Below are 19,730 nucleotides of genomic sequence, written 5' to 3' on the forward strand. Positions count from 1 at the left end.
AAACCCAACAAGTAACCACAGGTGGAGCAGTGGTAAAGAATCCTCCTACCAGTGCAGGAGAGGCAGGAGGTGCAGGTTTGATCCCTGGGTCAGGAAAGTGCCCTGGAGAAGGAAATGAAGACCCACTCCAGTGTTCTGGCCTGGGACATTCCATGGGAGTCGCCAAAGAGTCGACACGACTTAGCGACTAAACAACAAGCAACCACAGGTGAGCTCCTGGTGGCCCTCACCTGCAGGGTGCTGGCAGAAGGATCCCATCAAAGCCCCACTCCTCCCACCAACCCTGCAAAATGCAAAGACAAGGATCCATCACCTTCCTCTTGCAGGTGAGAAAAGTGAGGTCCAAGCCCAAGGTCACAGAGTAGGGTGAATATGTAATTTATCATCCCGAGGGGATAATTTGAGGGTGAAAGGTCTAACTAGGCAGGGACAGTGGGCCGGAATGAGGGCAGTCCAGGGCAGGCCAGGCATGTGGTCTCCCAATCATGCAGCAGGATGAAGGGAGATCTGGTCTGGAGGGGAAGCCTGGCCCGGGCATCTGTGTCCCTGCCTCAGTCCCCGGCCCCCTTCCTGGGACAGGTTTCTCTCTGTGGGCCGGGCTGGCAGCCAGACCCTCCTGGTTCTCTGCTGAGTTCTGGGGGTGCCCTGCAGTGTGATGTGGAGGCAGGGGCCACTCTCGAGTTTCCACCCGCACAGCTGTCCCACCGGCCACACTGCTGTGTCTTCTGTTCACTTTCCAGAGAGTCCCCTCACTGATCCCCTCGGTTATCCTGCCCAGAGGGGGACAGCGGAAGCAGCGTTGGGTGTGGGAAAAGGGTTCACATAAAACAATTTGCAGATGAATGAAGGTAACCATTCTAAACACTGAAAACTTTTTTATTTGAACCTCCCACTGGTGTTCTCTCTGATGCAGGTCACCCCTCCCCTGAGTGAATGAGCAGAGCACAGGAACAGCTGTTACAGCAGAGGCTTTCCTACTGGAGGCGGCAATGACCCAGAAAGGAGATGGAGGGGGTGCCAGGGGCATGCCCTTCCCTTGGCCATGACCCCAATCCCGACCCAGAGGCATGGCCCAGGTGAAGGTCAGCCCTCCTAAGAGGCCCAGGGTGCCAGCTCTGATTGTGGGGGCCAGGGCTGAGGTGGTACCACCCATGCTGGGGCCAAGAGGGGCTTTGCAGAGATCAGCCCAAGAAAGCATCACTCAGTGATGCTGCCATACCTTCATGGGCTGCTCAGATACCCAGAGCTGTTTGTTCCTGGGCTCTGTGGCCGCAATGGTTGTGTGGGTGTCACTCTGTTGGGACAGTTTTTAACCCCTCTGTTCCCACCTCAGTTTCTGCTCTGCACTCTGTGTCTAACCTACAAGATGCCAGGCTCAGAGTATTGTGAGCCCCTTGAGGGTGAGAACCGTCATCAGTTCGTGTCTCTTTCCACCTAAAGATCCCAGCTTCCCATCTGGCACACGGTAGATGCTCCATAAATGCCACTGGGACCAAATGAGTTAAGTCAGGAGTCTGAGAGTCAGTGGAATGAGGGGTGGGGCATTCCCTGCAAAAGCCTTCTGGGTTCTGGTCACTTATGTACAACCTCAGGGGCCACCAGTTGAGCATAGGAGAGACCAAGGCAAGTGAAGCAAAGGTACTGGCCTTGAGCAGGCAGCCACACTCCAAGATAAATGTGGAAGGGCCAGGACTAACTCAGTCCAAAAGCAGCGATATCAGGAAGAGCCTTCAGAAGAGGGAGGTCTGTGCAGAGGTTTGAAAGATGAGCCTGAATGTGCCAGGCAGACAGGAACAAAGGGCATCCTGGTGGAGAAGACAGCTTGGCAAGGGCATAAGGCACAGGGTGAGCGTGGGGTGGGCTGACCAGGAGAAAGTCAGAAGGTCAGCAGAGGTCACTCATGGGAGATTTTGGATCTCAGAGCAACAGAAGCTACAGGAAGGATGTAGGACCAGATGTCAGCTCTGAATGAAGACCCATTTCACCATCCGTCTAGTGGATCAAAAGACTCAGCAGGAATGAGAACCCTGATGGGCTTTCACAGGGGATGAGGGACCCAGGGGCAGCACCAAGGAGGGTTCCTGGTCAGAAGCTAGCTTTGAGGTGAGGCTATAAAGGCACTTGAGGGCCCTGGCTGCTGCAAATCTTCTCAAGAAATCCTATTACCTTCAAAGCTCCACAAAAAAAGTATTAATCGAAACAGCAATGGCCCAGTAATATAATCATCTCCTCTCTGTGTGATTCTCAAAATGTTCTCGGCCCACTGAGAGTCTGCAAAATCAAACCCCATTTTGCAGTTAGTGAAATGGAAGCCCTGTGAGGTCACACGGAGATTGGTGGTGGAGCCAGATTGAAACCCCAGGAGCAGTTCCATGTCAGCCCTGGGCCTCAGGTTCAAAGCCCAGTTCCTTGTCTGGGAGGGGATCCCCGGGGCTGTCGGGAAGCCCATAGTACAGGTCTTCCTCTTCCTGTGCCGGCCCCTCTGTGCCTGTGTCTGAAGCCTCTTCTTCCTCTTTTGTCCTTGGGGACCTCTGCTGGGAGCTAGGCACAGCTGCCTCCCACCGCTGCTTCTCTGGAGGCGCATCCTCTGTCGCAGGGGCATCAATCAGGGCAAAGTCGTGGAAGCGGTCCAGCTGGCACCTGCAGGTCCGGGACTCCGGAGGCAGGGGCTGAGGTTCCGCTTCCTCAGGTGGAGACGGGTTAGGGCTGCTCCCCTCACTGGAGCCCACGTCCAGGTCATCTTGGAAGGAAGCCAAGGGTGCAGAACCCTGGGGATGGGTGGGGGGACTGCAGGGGTAAAGGCAGAGAGGGTGAGGGTAGCCCTGAGTCAGACTGCCTGGGTCTGAACCCCAGCCATGAGCTGCAAGGGCCGGGATAGGTGAGTTGACCTGTCTGAGCCTCAGTTTCGTCCCCTGTAAGATGGGGGAAATACCAGCATTCGCTCCTATGGTTCTCCCCAAGGTTTATAGCAAATAATGAGTACAAAGCACTTTGCATGAGGCCTGGCACATAGTAGGTGCTCAAGAAATGGACCATTATTACGTTATCCAAACCAGGTCATTCCTCTGCCTCTCCAACCACTCAGGGACTCCTCTGGGCTACCGCCCCTGTCACACTGGGCGTCACCTTCTGTCCCTTCGTCTGCCTCTCCCAGTGGATGAGGGGCTCCTGCAGGGTGGGGCTGTGAAGGCCTGGCAGGGAGTAGGTGCCCAGGGATGCTGGTGGGTGAGTGACTACAGGCTTGAATGAGGAATATTCATGTTCCCGTTCGTGAATGGCTGGGGACAGGGTGGGGGTGGGGGAGGGGATGGAGAGACCTGCCTGAGGCCAAGAGCATGTCAGCAGCAGAGTCTGGATTTGAACTTAGGTCCCGCCTGGCTCCTCATGGTGAGAGTTCAAACTACTCTGAGGTAGGAGTGATTATTCTCATGTGAGGAAACTGCGGCTTGGCAAGGTGAGGAGCACTTGAAGGTTACACAGCAGAGGAGCTGGGGCTTGAACCAGGCCCAGGTGACTACGCCCAGACCCACGCGTCTCCTCAGGGTGTCCCCAGTCACCCTCAGTGGCCCACACCCCCTCCTCCTTCACCCCAGAACCCCCCTGCTCTGCACACTCACCTGAGCCTGCCCTGACTTGGGTCTCCTTCTCCCTCATCCTGGTCCGAGCCCCTGTGGATGACCACGGCGGCTTCCAACCAGGTCTGAGGGTCATGAGGGCCACTTTCTCCTCCATCACTGGCTCCTGGCTGCTGCTGTCCAGGTTCCGGGTCCAGGAGAGGGCGGGGGTCCTCACTGCAGCTCATGACCTTCATCTGGATGTGGCTGAAGTCAGGCAGGCTCTGGTCATAGGCGGCTGCCTCCCACAGCCTGACGTAACGGGGCTGGGGGCTGAATGGGGGTGCAGGAGACAGCAGGAGAGAGAATAGGCAGATAGGCAAAGATTTGCTGTGTTGTCCTCTGGCCCGCCTGCTCTGAGCAGCGGGTCTCCCTTGATCTCCAAGAAGCCTCTGGGAGCAGTTACTGTACTCAGTTCATGGATGAGGAGACTGAGGCCCAGCAAGGTAAGCTGAGTAGCAGAGCTCAGACACTCAGGCCAGTGTTCCTTTCACCCCGTGTCTCCAAAGTGAACCCCAAGGCTGCAACTACCAAATGACGGTCAGTTTATATTAACTGGGAGTTTGCTGGGTTCCAGACAGTGGCCTGAAGGCTTTATGCTGTTTATTTTGAACAAGCCCTTGAAGCAGAGCCATCGTTCCCATTTTTTCAGATGAGGACACAGCAGCAGGAAGGGCCCAGCGACTGAGTGGTCCTTGTGGGCCAGGCTCTGTGGGTTAGCTCATCGAGTCCTTGCCGGAACTCTGGGAGCTGCTGGGGGAGGCTGAGGCACAGACACCGGCTGGCTTGCCTGGGTGACTCAGACCTAGGGAAGGGGCTGGGGTTCCAAGCATCACCTTCTCCACTGCTCTACGATCCAGGGCTAGGGAGTGACAGGGAGGAGCCCCGGATCAGGGCGACCTGAGCCCCAGCTCTATTCCAGCAGCTGTCTCCGTGTGACCAGTGCTGAGGCTGGTCCCAATACCCACCCAGGATCTATCTGCCTCAGTCCCCTGGGACATTTGGTCACCTAGGTGCCAGGGACAGAAAATACCATCACCACCTCCTTCCCCAAGCAAAACAGAGAATGTCCCAGAGCCCTGGCCACAGATCCTGGATCTGCAGCCTGGACTTCTGAACACAATCATCACAGCTTCAGGGGTGGGGAGGGGGGACCAAGTCAGGTCACCCCTCCAGGGCTGCCGTGTTTTGGCAAGACAGCACTTGGCACTTCCAAGGATGAAGGCAGGTCTGGTCTGGTATTGACTCTCTGTGAGGTTTGAGTTTGTGATTGCACTTCTTGAGCCTCAGTTTCCACATCTGTATAAAGGGCCCGACACTACCACGCCTTTCATAGATTCCTATGAAGACCAAAAGAAGTTATGGGCACAAAATGCTTGAGTTGGTCTCTGGTGCTTTTGGAAGCGTTTCCTACCAATGATGGCAAAGGCTTATAGAGGGCCTGCTATGGTCCAGGCTCTGTTCTTAGCACTTGGCTTATAAAGTCTGCATCCATATCACAGGTTCCACATCTGTGGATTCAACTAACTGTGGTTTGAAGATACTCAGGAAAAAAATTTTAGAAAGCCCCAAATAGCAAAACTTGAATTTGTCACACACCAGCAACTATTTACATAGCATTTACATTATATTATACAATCCTAGAGAATTCCAAGGACTGTATAGTTCATGGGGCCACAAAGAGTCAGACAGGACTGAGCGACTTTCACTTTCATTATATTTACAACTATTGACATAGCATTTACATGCTATGTATTAGAAGTAATCTAGAGATGATTTAAAGTATATGGGAGTAAAGTTTAAAAATAAAATAAAATTAAAACTAAAAAAAATAAAAGCAACTAGACTATAAAAAAAATAAAGTATATGGGAGGATGTCTTACATTATAAACAAATATTATGCCTTTTTATATAAGGGACTTGAGCATCTGCAGATTTTGGTGTCTGAGGGGGATCTAGAGCCAGTTCCCCACAGATGCCAAGAGATGATTATTATCTCATTTAGCCCCTCCACTGAAGCTGTATTTGAAATACACCGTATCTGTATTTCAAAGATGGGGCAAAGAGAGGCAGGTCAATTTCCCAAAGTCACTCAGCCAAAAAGTGGCAGGGCCCCAGGGCTATGCCTTGGCCATCATTATGCCTCTTTTTTGCTAGCATAGTAGTCATCACCACTGTGTGGGATTTAGGGTCACACCTATTTGGCTGCCACTAATTCGCTGTAAGGCAGGACAAAAATCCCCAAGCCTCAGTTTCCTCATCTGTAAAATGGGAACAATAATGAACACCTCATAGACTTGAGAGGCCAAAACAATCTATGATTTCTGAGAGTCTGTTCTCAGTAAGTAAGAAGGTAAAGCCAGAGCCTGCAGCAGAAGGGAGACACTGCCCCTCTGCTCATGCCCCACCCCCTCACTCTCCTCAGCAGGGGGAGACTGGCCTGAGGGTCACTAACCCTCCCCTCCCTCCACTCCACCCAGAAGGCTCAGCATCCACCTCTTCATCTCGGCAGCAAACCCGCTCTCCAGCAGGCCCAGCGCCTTCGCCTTTGTGGACAGCACACCTTGGAAGTCAGAGTCAGCAGGTATGAAGGTGATCTGTAGGGCAAAGGGGAGAAGGCTTCTCTGTAGCTGCCCGCACACATTCGTACTTGCTGCTCCCCCAGAGCAGGGGCCTAACCTCTCCAGATACCCTGGGACAGAAACCTCACAAGGGAGTGCACCCTGTTTGACAGGAGGGCCCAGCACTGCTGGCTATCTGGATCTCTGGGCTCCTGCTCCCACTGGCCCTTCATCCACCCAGCAAACACTCCTGGAGCATCGGCTGTGTGCCAGGCACTCTTCTAGGCAGTAGGGGGCAGCAGTGAGTGAATGAGACAGGCACCCCTTTCCTGGGGGAGGTCATATCTTGTCCTGCCTGACATGGAGCAGGCCCTTCATCCGTATCTGGTGAATGGGTGAGAAGCAGGTATTGTCAGGTGTTTCCTGGCACCGACAAAGGCTGCGACAGAGGACAGAAAAGGGGGTGGCCGGGGTGGTGCCCAACCCTGACCCCTGAACCCTCTGGGATCTCGAGGTCTCTGCAGGTGCCACGCCACAGGTGGGCACGGGGCAGTGGAGGGGAGGCAGGTCACAAAGGAGGCAGTGGGATGAGGCAGAAGGCGCCCTGCCTTTGGGGTCTGAGAGGCTGGGTGAGCAGCCTTCCTTGGGCAGGTCATCACTTCTCCCAGAGCCTGTCTGTGATCCTCTGTAAAATGGGGTTCGCCTCAAAGAGATATTTGCAGCGCTGTTCACAATGGCCAAAAGGTGGAAGCACCCTAAGTACCCATTGATGGAGGACTAGATAAACAAAATGTGGTGTATACACACAAAGGAAGATTATTCAGCCTTTAAACGAAAAAAATGAAGTTCTGACATGTGCTACAACATAGATGAACCTTGAGGAAATAAGCCAGTCGCAAGACAAATTCCATAGGATTCCACTTATATGAAGTATCTGCTGCTGCTGCTGCTGCTAAGTTGCTTCAGTCATGTCCAACTCTGTGCGACCCCAAAGACAGCAACCCACCAGGCTCCTCTGTCCCTGGGATTCTCCAGGCAAGAACACTGGAGTGGGTTGCCATTTCCTTCTCCGAGGCATGAAAGTGAAAAGTGAAAGTGAAGTCGCTCAGTCGTGTCCAACTCTTAGCAACCCCATGGACTGCAGCCTACCAGGCCCGTCCGTCCATGGGATTTTCCAGGCAAGAGTACTGGAGTGGGGTGCCATTGCCTTCTCCAGTGAAGTATCTAGAATAGTCAAATTCGTAGAGACAGAAGGGAGAATGGTGGTTGCCACAGATAGGAGCAGGGCGGATGGGGAGTTATCGTTTATTGGGTATGAGTTTCAGTTTTACAAGATGAAAAGCATTCTGGAAATCGGTTCCATAACAATGTGAATGTAATTAACACTGAAAAGGTCACTTAAAAATGTTTCAGATGGTAAATTTTAGGTTATGTATATTTCACAATTTAAAAAAGCAGGATTAGTATTGCCTGTCTCCTGGCTGTGAGGATTCCATGAGATAATACATAAGGTGTCCTTCAGCACAGTGTCTGACACATAGTAGCTGTTCTATAAATCATGGTTCGACGCTATTGAAGATGAAATTACCTGACTTCTCTGAGTCTTGTTCCCCTCAACTGAAAATTTCCTCAACAAATATTTGATAAGACCCTTGGGCTTCCCTGGTGGCTTAGAGGGTAAAGAATCTACCTGCAATGTGGGAGATAGGTTTGATCCCGGGTGGGGAAGATCCCCTGGTGAGAATGGAATGGTTACCCACCCTAGTACTCTTGCCTGGAGAATCCCATGGACAGAGGAGCCCGTCCAGAGGAGCCCCAGAGGAGCCTGGTTTGCTACAGTCCACCGGGTCATAAAGAATTGGACACAACTGAGCAACTAACACTTTCACTTCACTTTACAGTGTTATACCAGGTTCATAAGCAGCAACCTCCTTTCTCCCTTCCCATAGAGTACAGTGAGTGAAAGACACTTGTCTGCACCATCCAAGCCCAATCCTGATGGGGAGAAGGGAATGATAGCTGGAGGGGTTCTTAGAACACCTGTGAGTAGTAAGCTTCCCCCCAAATGTCTGGAAATGAGGGAGGGCTCTGGGTATCTTCCATAGCCATTAAGTATGTCCTGCACTTGCCAGATGGTTCTGTATTTCCTAGAAGCTTCCCTTTCCTCCAGTCATCCTCCTCTTCATCATCATAATCACCACCATTATCTCCATCAACATCATAATCGTATCATCACCATCAGCACCAGCACCTTCATCAATAGCAGCATTATCACCCTGCAGCATCATTGCCATTGCCACTGTGAAAGCCTGGAGGAGAAGGAAAGTCCTGAGCGTCTTACAACACAAAATCTTTTAAAAGAGGGGGACAGGCAGAGTTGAAGCTGGGAAGGGGAGATCAGACCATGAAGACAGCAAAGCATCAGGCTAAGGAATTCAGCCTTTATCCAGAAGCAGAGGGAGCCCTGGAGGAGTTCTCAGCTGGAGAGTACACAGACAGATTTGTGTTTGGGCAGAGTTCTGGGCAGTCCCCAGAGGGAGGAACAGAGGGATGATGGAGGGAGGCCCATGGAGAGGTCAATCCATCAGTCACCAATCAGAGGTCTGGTCCTGGGCTCCAGCAGAGCAGGCAGGAGTGAGGAGTAGGGAGTGGGGAACTTGGGGGTAGAAGCAGAAGCCAGGCAAAGAGGTCTAGCCTTCCCAGCCAATCCTTCCCCTTGCCCCATCTCAGCTAACAAGCACAGCATCCCTGACTGTCCCACTGGCTAGATTTGTCCCAATTCTTCCTCCTCTCAAGCCCGAAACCCTGCTGACCACTAAATCTGAGCAAGTCTACTTCAGAAATTCAATAAGGTAAGCAAGCTGGAAGTACCAGGGCCACACCTAGCCACAGCAGGTACTGTATGTTTGATGAACTGGAAATGTCTTCTCCACACCTACAGCCTTGGGTTCAAGTTCTGCCTTAATCTAGGAGATGATCATCTCTCACCTGGACCACAGATGGAACCCCCCCACCACCACCACTGGCCAGTTGCTCTTGAAACTTCCTCCTCCCAGATGTCAGCCTGATAACTTTCCTGAACTGCAAAGCTGCTCATGTCCCCCTCTTGTCCCATCAACTACAGTGTAAGGTCCGAATGCCTCAGCATGGCATCCAGGCCCCGCGGGCCCAAGCCCCACTCCCTCTCCACCTTCCCTTGCTCCCCGCACCCTCCAGTCACCATGTCGACCCACTTGCCTTGTTCTTTCACCTCATGTCTTTCTTCACCCTATTCCTTCTGCCCGAAATGTCTTTCCTCATTTTTTCTGGCTGGTGAACTTCTACTTTACCTACAAATCCCAAATCATCTTCTCTGTGAAACCCATTCCCTCCCCAGCAGGCAGAAAATTGACTCCTCCACGAGACCTCCAGTCCTCCAAAGACAGGGACAGCCTAATTCACACTGGTATTGGCTACCCCTTACCCCCATATTGGGCTTCCCTGGTGGCTCTGCTGGTAAAGAATCAGCCTGCAATGCAGGAGACCTGGGTTCGATCCCAGGGTTGGGAAGATCCCCTGGAGAAGGGAAAGGCTACTCACTCCAGCATTCTGGCCTGGAGAATTCCACGGACTGCATAGTTCGTGGCGTTGGACAGAGTAGGACACGACTGAGCAACTTTACTTACTTACTTTTACTTTACCCCCATATCATAATTGTCTAATTCTATTCCCTTATATATTTCTTTCAATCCAGAAAATTCCCATTTGTCAGGCTCTGAGACAGGAGAGAATCTGGCAGGGAAGATGGGCATCAGTATTTGCTGAGAGCTCCGGTGGCCCAGGCCCCAGTGAGATGATGTGGGAGAGGGGACCCTCGTCTAGCACACCTCCCTGGCTTACAACACACTTGCCTTCTCTCCTTAGTGTGCCGCCCTAACAGCCTGCGTCCCTGAAACACACATCCACATCTGTGCTCCCATACCTGCACATACATACACAGACCCGCTCAAAGCCACGACACTGATCCTGAGACGGCTGCCTTTGAATTGGCTCCAGGCCAGGCGTGACACCAGGTCCCCACATACAAGACCCTATTGGTTCCTCCCACTGGGCCATGTAAGTCTCAGGGAGGTAGGGGATTCTTCTGCTAGGGTCACAGAAGTGGGGCACAGGGAGGAGAGATCTGAGGCCTGGCGGACACTGAAACCTGTGCTCCTTCTACACCACCATGCAGCCTCTGCAGCACAGGAACACCTGAATCCGTCAACAGTTATTCATTAATACTCAAGAATATTCCCTGTCCCGATCTCTCTCCCTCATCCCCACAGCCACTCTGCCCCCCTCCCCTTCCCCGCCCACAGCCAGCTCTGTGAAGGGGGCCAGAGCAAGAAGGACCCTCCCCCCACGCTCCCCCACAGCCATTGCCTTGCCGTCCCCCAGGGTCCAGGCTCCTCATTGGGAGAATGACGATCAAGACGGTGGTGACGTGGGTGGCTCGGCCCCAAGGCCTTCTTCTCCTGGTGACCTCTGCTCAGGGCATTGCACAGAGTCGAGTTGACTGTAAACTGCTCAGAAAATGACTACAAACCAGCCTGGACCGCTCCAGCGCTGAATAAACGCTCTGACAGCCAGGGGCTGCCTGCAGAGGAAACAGGGCTGGGAGAGCCTAACCCAGGCCCTGGGAGCCTCCTCCCTCCACCAAACCCCAGCACAGCCACCCAGGCGAGAGGTGAGGAGGGGGCTGCGGGGGAAGGGGCGGGGAGGAAAGGGAAGGTGGTGGCTGCCTGGGGACTGGAGTCCCAGATGGCAGGACCAGTGGGGTCCTTAAGATACACCCTCTTTCCCACCCCCCTCTTCCTGACTCACACATTCTACAAATGTGGAAACTGAGACTCAGAGAGGGAAGGAGCTTAACCGAAGTCTCCCAGGTAATTAGAGGCAGAGTGCAAGTTAGAATCCGTGCTTCTTTCCTTGTCTCCCTGGATCTAGCCGACCAGCTGCTGTGTGACCTCGGAAAAGCCACTCAACCTCTCTGGGCACCAAAAGATTACAACACTTGATATGCCCATTCCACACGTTTGTTGGGAGGATCAATAACAGTAAGGGTGACAGCCTTTCACCTAAATATTATACTCTACAGTTCACAAACTGTTCATCTCTTCTCTGTTCTCCATAATAACCCTGAGGCTGGGAGAAATAGGGGCCCAGGGCCTCATTTTGCAGATAAAAGAAACTGAGGCTCAGAAAGACAAAGGTCACATGGATACTTTGGAACAGAGCTAGAACTAGAACTCAAGACTCTCAAACCAGTGCTCTTCCCATCATTAAGTCACTCATTAAAACTCCAAAAGAGAGAGCACTGCCCAAGCCATGAGGTTCCAGCTGACTCACTCAGATCTCTCAGCAGCTCTGGGACACAGGGACCGTCCTCCTGAGGAAGGTTATGCTTTAGGCACCACACATCTGAGCTCTGATCCCAACTCTGATACCCAGGAGCTGAAGGAACCTCACTTTCTGAGCCTCAGGCTTCTCCACTATAAAATAGAACTTCAAAGATACCAAAAAGCTCAGGATGGATGCTGAACTTCACCAGGGATACAGGTGTGCCTGGCAGGCAGCAAGCCCTCAGGAACTCTGGTTTCAAGAACTTGGATTGTGTCTCCCGCATAGTACCTAGTTCAGGGCTCCAGATTCAGGGGACTTCTGATTAATCTTTATGCTAAGGGATGGATAGATGGATGGATGGATGGATGGATGCTCAGGAGAGTGGAGATAAGAAAAGAAATGGTAAAGGGGAGAGGATGACAAGATGATTGAAGGATGGGGGACTAATGCCTGGAATAGAGGCACAGCCCCAGACCCTCCTGGGCCCTGGCCCCCAGCCCACCTGTTCCCACTGTTCCCACCTACCTTGGGGTAACATTGGCACATGCTCCAGATGACGCCCCCAATCACCATGACGCCTCCCATGGCATAGAAGGTGCCGTAGACCTGGGGCCGGTCGTGGCTCATGAGGAACGTGCCAAGGGCCAGCAGGAAGAGCCCCAGCACGATGAAGCCGATGCGGAAGGTCTTCTCATCAGTCATGGCTGCCTGGCCAGGCCTGGCCTGTGAGCCACCTGCAGAGGGGTGCCAGCAAACCAGCCAGCTACCTACACAGACACTCACACTTGAGGAGTGACGCTCTGGGATCGCTGCCGATCAGGACTTAAGCCAAGAGGGAGGCAGGCTCCCTGCAGGCCCAGCCCAGCCACCAGGCACACCCCGTGCTCCAGGCTGGAGGAGTTACGCACAGGCGGCCGCGTGCCCCCACCTTCACCCCTCTCACCTCCGCTCTGGCCCTCTGGAGCGTGTGGGAATCCGAGTGAGGGAGACGGAGGGAAGGGGAGGTTCCAGGGCTGAGCCCCAGCCCAGGCTTTGACATCACCTCATTTCCCTGTGTGGGGCTGAGCTGGGTGGACAGGCAGCCTGCACCATCCAGCCAGGGGAAGCAGGTAACTACTGCAGCCAAAAGGCATCAGAATGCCACTGGGGGATTCCAGGATCCCACAGGCTGGCATTTTAGAATCCTGAAGAATTTTAGACTCTTCAAGGTCATGGGCCCACCTGGCCACTAGTTACGAATGGTGCCTGCATGCAGGGCTCTATTTTAAACATGTGATATGTATTAACTCATTTAGGGAACCCTGTAAGGCGGGCACTACTATCCCTACTTTATAAATGAAGACATGGATACATAACTTGCCCAAGGTCACACAGCCAGAAAAGACAGGGCAGTTGGTGTTTGAACCTAGTACTGTCCCGAGGTGAAACTGCCTAACTGCAGTGCAAGGGTTCAACGTGCAGGTTCTGGTGGCCATACAGACCTCCTGGCTTGGCTTCTGGCTCCTCTACTACGGGGCAGTGTGGTCTTGATCCAGTTGCCTCCTGTGCCGCAGTCTTCCTCCTCCCTACAATAGGGATAGTGATAGCAACTCGCAGGCCTGGGCTCCCTGGGTCCCTCTGCCCCCTTCCCATGCTCTGCGATCCATCCAGGCCTACTGGCCATGAGCTGGCCATGAAAGGCTCTAGTGGGCAATGCCCCTCTAGGGTGCGATTGGTTGATAGTGAGTTCCTTGCCTCCTAACCTAGGAAGGTGCCCTCATTCTAAGAATGACATTCTAATGGTGGAATTTCAGTCCTGCAGCAGGCTGATGGGAAAAATCAGATTCTCATAGAGGATTATAGGAAAATGATGGTCAACAGTATCTGTAAAAAAAAAAAGCATAAACTTGTTTGTACGGGGTTGAACTGGCTCTGAATTGGCATTGCAGGATAAAAGGCTTTCACTTGGCATCCTGACTTCATAGGCTTGGGGAATCTTCCTGTTTGTCATTGCCACCCTCTCCCTCCCCCCAAACGCAAGCTGTACTGGTTCCCAACACCACACCTATCCTCACATGATACACTCTGGTGTCACTGCCCACAGCGCCTTGGAGTTTCATTATGAAGCAGTTTCTCCTTTACCAGCCCTCAGATCCAGCACTTGACAGTTTGCAGAGGAGGTGTCCTGTAGCAGAACTCAGGTGACCCTTCCAGTGAGAGGCGACTGAGAAGTCAGAAAGGGCTGAAAGGCACAGGGTGACATCTACGTTTGGTGTTTTCCGGGGTGACCTTGGCCTGGTGGCTCTGCACTGGTCTTGAGTTTGTCATCTTTGGTTGAATGTGGTATCAAGTTACCTCCCAGGGATTGTGGAGAGACGTCATATGATAGAGGGAAAAACGCTTTGCAAACTAGGATTATTTACAGGGCATAACCCCAGGTGGCTCAGTGGTAAAGAATCCACCTGCCAAAGCAGGAGACGCAGCAGTCACAGGTTTGATCCCTGGGTCGGGAAGATCTCCTGGAGGAGGAAATGGCAACCCATTCCAGCATTCTTACCTATAAAACCCCATGGACAGAGGAGCCTGGTGGGGTCGCAGAGTAGGACACGACTGAGCACACACCCTTCAGGGAAACACTATTATCATAATTTTACACAGGCTCAGAGAAGGGAAGCTACACGCCCCTCCCAGAAAATGAATTCGGGGCCCAGAGGAGCTTCAGCCTGCCCTTTCTGGTCCTGGGCCCACGGCGGCGGGAATAGATCTTGGTCGCAATCCAGCAGGAGCCTCTCGCGCCCCCTGGTGGCCATAGTAGCACGCGCTTGGCTAGGTGCTTTCACATCTCTTCAGTTCAGTTCAGTTCAGTTCAGTTCAGTCGCTCAGTCGTGTCCGACTCTGCGACATCTCTTAGGTCGTGCCAGAGTCCCGCAACCCCGTGAGGCTACCTCTTGCGGTTACCCTGCCTATTTCACAGGCGAGGAAACTGAGTCCGGGGACATCTCTCCAAAGATCTCCCCAAACTGAACTGGGGGCTGAACGCGGACCTGGATCCATGCAGCCCCAGTCGCATTGTAGATGAATCTGGTCCTTAGGGCTTCCTGAGAAGCCTCCTGGTCATCCCAGCACTCTCCTTGTTTCCCCATCTTTTCTTTCCTCTACACTACTCACCCACTTTCTGCCTTTTCTCTCCTTAAAACAGGTTGGGGGCTGGGAGTGACAAGAGTAAGAAGCTCTGGGACAAGTAGGTGCTCTGTAAAATGGGTCTAATCTAACCTCTTGCACAGAGCCATGGTGAGGGTGAAATGGGGACACGTGTGTACAGCGCGTTGGAAGTATTGGGTGATCCATGGTTCCCACTCGCCTCTCACCTGCCTCTGACTTCTGCCTTTCACCCCTGCAAAGCGGGCTGAGCCTGAGGAGCAGTTGCAGAGTCTACCATCTTGCAGCAGAGGGCGCGCTAGCCACTGTTTTCTTCCCCGTTTACAGCATTCAGCGTCCCTGCAAGATCTTAAAAGCTGCGCCTGCAGGTAGCTGAATATCACACCCATTTGACAGAAACTGAGGCTCTCAAAGGCAGGATAAGCGGCCCAAGATGGCAGAGCCTGTAAAGAGCAGACCCAGGGTTCAAACGAGGCCCCAGGTCAGTCCTTGTTGAGTACCTGCTATATGTAGCTCACTCCGAGGTGTGGGTGTCTGAGAACATGGTTATTCAGCGTGATGGCTGGTGGCGGCTCAGATAAGAGTAAAGAGTCTGCCTGCAGTGTGGGAGACCCGGGTTCGATTCCTGGGTCGGGAAGATCCCCTGGAGAAGAAAATGGCAAACCCCTCCACTATTCTTACCTGGAAAATCTTGTGGACAGAGAAGCCTTGGCAGCCTACAGCCCACGGGGTCCCAAAGGGTTGGACACGACTGAGCGACTTCACTTTCACTTTCTTTCCTGTTTCACGGGGCACAGAGATACGTCTGAGGTCCAGCAAGTGCACAAAGCAGCCAGAGGCAGAGACTGGGGAGGGGTTGGCCCAAGGGAGGAATGAAAGGACAGAGTCACAGGAGGGATTCTTGAGAAGCCAGTTGGCATTCTTCTGTCAGGGCAGGAAAAGCAGTTCAGGCAAAGAGATCAACATGTGCAAAGGCCTAGAGGCAAGTAAGCACTGACACATGGCTGGAGGTAAAACCAAGTGCTGCGCGCATACCATCCCTACACTGCAGAATCCTCCCCCTCTTCCCCTACCTGCGCCTCCATGTCGGCTCCACCCTTCCAGCACCTGGATATCCTGGCCACCATCCTCACCTCCTCCCTCTCATCCACATGCTATTGGCCCTGCCTCTGGGACGGAGAGCTTCCCTGATAGCTCAGTTGGTAAAGAATCCGCCTGCAATGCAGGAGACCCTGGTTCGATTTCTGGCTGGGGAAGATTCCCTGGAGAAGGGATAGGCTACCCACTCCAGTATTCTTGGGCTTCCTTTGTGACTCAGCTGATAAAGAATCTGCCTGTAATGCGGGAGACCTGGGTTTGATCCCTGGATTGGGAAGATCCCCTGGAGAAGAGAAAGGCTACCCACTCTAATATTCTGGCCTGGAGAATTCCATGGACTTTATAGTCCATGGGGTTGCAAAGAGTCGGACACAACTGAGAGACTTTGACTTCAGTGAGACAGAAGAATTGAATCACTTCTAGCTCCCACTACAGCTCATCATTCTGGTCTGAGGCCCATCATGTCTGTCCTTCTAAGTGGTCTCTGCTTCTCCCCTTGCCAGCTGCAGTGTCTTTTCAACCCAAATACCAGGTTAGACCATGTCACTTCTCTCCTCAGAGCCCTGGAATGGTTCTCTTCCCTATCAGAGTAAAACTCAAGACTTAAAATGGCCTATAAAACCCTAGATAATCTGCCCAGCCTATCACTGCTCTGAGATAGTCTGCTGCCACACCTCCCCTCACTTACTCCACCCCAGTCTCCCTGGCTGCATGCTTTTCTGGGAATAGGCCTTTGCACCTGTTCATCCTTCCACCTAGAAGGCTCTTCCTCCAGATATCTGCACAGCTCCCTCCCTTGCCTTCTTCAAGTCTGTATCCAGATGTCAGCTTCTCTGGTGTGACATTCAAAACTGCAGAACCCCTCCCCGAGGTGTTCCCTGCCCTCCTTTCCTAATTTACTTTTCTCCACAGCACCATCAATTACACTGTACACATAAGTTATGAATCTCACCGCTTGTCTGAATTCCCCCACTAGAATTCGAGCTCCTACAGGCTTGGGGCTTTGTTTTGTTCATTGTTGGATCTCCAGGGGTTAGACCTGGTCGACTCTCAATTCATATTTGGAAATGGAGGGATGGCTATCAGCTCCAGAGCAGAGGGAGGCCGGAGAGGAAACGCAGGCAGGAAACCTGGGGTCAGGCCAGGGGAGCCGGCATCTTTCAGAGGCCAATGGGGAGTCTCCAAGGGAGTTATGCGGGGAGTGACACGGGTTGGATTTTCATTTTGTACCCATCCTCTGGTTCTGAGATCAGGTTGGAAGAAGCAAAAGGAGACGGTGGAAGTGAGGGGCAGTCACCAGACTCTAGCAGAAGCCTAGGGCTATAAAGATTAAAATGAACGCTTTTTAAAAGAGCTGCTGAAGGGATGGAGAACGAGGGAATTTTCCAACTGATTTGAGGTGGTGAGCTCCAGGGGGTGGGGTCACTGGTCAATGCAGAGGAAAACAGGGCAAAGGAGGAGCCCAGTGCAAGCAGGGGACAGGCCTGAGCCCAGAATGTCCCTGATGTCCCAGGCCTGGGGACAGGCATCAGAGGTGAGCTCTGGGTGATGGATAAACTGGTCAGCCGGCCTGGGAGGAAAGAGGCCAGAAAGAGAACCAGTGCCTCCTGGGGGCTGGGTTGACAGACCCAGCCTCATGGGGCTGCTCAGCCTGAGTCCTTCCCAGTTCACAGTTGAGGCCACTGCAGCTCAGAAAGGACCCTGGCTTATCAGGAGACTGGCTCCATGGCCCTGGCTTTGCCTCCAAGGAGCTGGTGACCTTGAGCAAACCACTGCCCCTCCCGGGGACTTTCAGTTGGGACGCAGATGATTTAGGACTATAGAAAAAGTTTTTCCAGTCTTCCAGCCCTCCCCAACTCCTGCCTCTTCCAGCTCCTGCTTGGCAAAGGTGGTGCCTCCAAATCACACCTGCAACTCATTAACTCACCTGCCTGGGGGAAATTCCTGTCTGGAGGTAGGAGTGAAGCTGGGCTTTGTTTCCCAGCCTGGAACCCCTTTAACCCCTTAGGAATTACAGAGGTCCTGATGAATCCCTTGCACTTCCCACAGCCAAATCCCCAAGGTACACAGTGAAAGCCGGTGTGTGTGCGTGTGTATGGACGCGTGTGCCTGCACCTGTGCATCTCGGGGTCCCACAGAAAGGTCAGGGCCAAGGCAGAATTCAAACCTGCATCTCCATCACAGCAGGAAGTACAAGGCACACACAAGGAAGAGAGAGAGGAGTACAGGATAAGGATCCAGGATCTGATGATGGGGAAGGGAGAGGATCCACAAATCCACGAGAAGAGCCACAAGATCTGGCTCAGGTGGCTGAGAGAAGGCCCAGGAATGACCAGGATAGCGGACCTTTTTTGTTTCATTTTCAGTCAACAAATATCTACTGAGCATCTTCTACGGGCCAGGCACTGTTTCTAAGCTTTAGGTAAAGAAATTGTATATATTGTATGCATATAATAGTAAAGGAAAGAAGCAAGAATACCCCTGCTCTTGGAGAGCTTGCTGGGGTAGAAACATAATAAACAAAGAAACTTTTAAATATTTTTAATTTTAAATATTAAATGATGACAGGTGTTATTTAAAAAGTAGAGCAGGAAGGAGGCTGGGAGTGCAGGGTGCTGGGTGGGATAACAGTTTTAACAGATTGGCTCAGGATGGCATCTTGAAGAGAGGTTCAGACAAAGATGTGAGGGGCATGAGGAGTAAGCCTAGAGGAAAACTTCCAGAGAGAGAAGACAGGAGCAAAGGCCCATAGGAGGGCCGACTGCAGCAGAGAGCAAGGGCAGGGACCGAGACCCACCCACACCATCCTCGATAGAGATTTCATTACTCAGAGTGACCTGGGAACCACTCAGGATTTTGAGCCCAGGAGGGGTGTCACGCATCTGAGTTTGATCAGGCTCATTCTGTCCAGTGGGCTTCCCTGGTGGCTCAGACAGTAAAGAATCTGCCTGCAATGGAGACCGGGTTTGATCTCTGGGCCAGGAAGATCCCCTGGAGAAGGGAATGGCTAACCACTCCAGTATTCTTGCCTGGAGAATTTCATGGGTGAGTGGCCTGGTGAGCCATAAGTCCATGGGTTTGCAAAGAGTCAGCACAGCTGAATGACTAACACTTTCCATTAAACTTTGAGGAGACGTCAAGGGACCCCGGCAGAACAGGGAGACGGGATGGCAGGTAACGAGCTGGTCCAGGCCTACATGGGAGGATCCAAGGCCTGGAACCAAACCAGGCCTGAATGAAAACACATTTATTTATATGAAAAACTTTTATTCTCTGTGATTTTACCTCTCTTAGACTCAGTTTCCACACCTGTTAAACGGGGACACTACCTGTGGCAAAGAACTTGAGGATGTGAAAGAACTGCAGGGAGCCTGGCCTGGTAAATGGGACGCTCCTCGGGGAATGCTGTACCTACACAGCTGATTCTGACTGAGCCCCAGGACTTTGAACTCCTGCTTGCGGAGTGACCCTCAGAAGGTTACTTAACCTCTCTGGGATAGTTTTCTCATCTGTGAATGGGGTATGACATTCTGGAAGTAGACATTTCTATCATATCTGGAATACAAGAAGAGGTGTGGAGCTCCCTGTCACGGGAGGTCGGAGCAGAGGCGCCTAGTGGAGGGGGGTCACCTCTACTAACAAAATCCAACAATCACTGCATGCTTAAGAGATGCTGCCACAGGCTCAGAAGGCTGCATTTATTGTTGGCTACATTAGCATTGAGCTGCAGGTTCAGTGTGATCTCATAATGTCACCTGCTATCATCTCATTTAATGCTCAAAACTCAGCTCTCTAAGGTACGGGCTGGTGCCTCTGTAATTCCCATTTAACAGATGAGGAAACTGAGGCAGAGAGAGGTACAGTCACTTGTCCAAAGTCCCTCAGCGGGTACCTGGTGGAACGCATGCACAGATGGTCTGAATTCAGAGTTCATGTTTTTTTGGTATAACCGAAA

At 52.4% G+C, this 19,730-nt stretch overlaps 1 protein-coding gene across 1 annotated transcript; it reads right to left on the reverse strand.

Annotated features, from left to right (window-relative positions):
* Positions 1–916: 916 nt before the first annotated feature.
* Positions 917–12,505, reverse strand: BSND (barttin CLCNK type accessory subunit beta). The gene is made up of 4 exons (XM_070781177.1): positions 12,065–12,505; positions 6,111–6,211; positions 3,618–3,887; positions 917–2,787 (listed from the first exon to the last, which is right to left on the reverse strand). Exons 1-4 carry the CDS (start codon positions 12,239–12,241, stop codon positions 2,376–2,378), a joined length of 960 nt encoding a protein of 319 aa, XP_070637278.1. The 5' UTR covers positions 12,242–12,505; the 3' UTR covers positions 917–2,375.
* Positions 12,506–19,730: the final 7,225 nt, after the last annotated feature.

Source organism: Bos indicus, chromosome 3 (genome assembly GCF_029378745.1).
Source record: "Bos indicus isolate NIAB-ARS_2022 breed Sahiwal x Tharparkar chromosome 3, NIAB-ARS_B.indTharparkar_mat_pri_1.0, whole genome shotgun sequence".
Taxonomy (NCBI): Eukaryota; Metazoa; Chordata; class Mammalia; order Artiodactyla; family Bovidae; genus Bos; species Bos indicus.

What these genes read in the sequence shown, in the direction of transcription:
- BSND (XM_070781177.1), bottom strand. Translation starts at nt 12,241, where the DNA reads ATGACTGATGAGAAGACCTTCCGCATCGGCTTCATCGTGCTGGGGCTC. An exon ending in TTTGCTGCCGAGATGAAGAG is followed by an intron (nt 3,888 to 6,110) that starts GTGGATGCTGAG and finishes ACCCCCATTCAG; the next exon opens with CCCCCAGCCCCGTTACGTCA. An exon ending in CCAAGTCAGGGCAGGCTCAG is followed by an intron (nt 2,788 to 3,617) that starts GTGAGTGTGCAG and finishes TTACCCCTGCAG; the next exon opens with TCCCCCCACCCATCCCCAGG.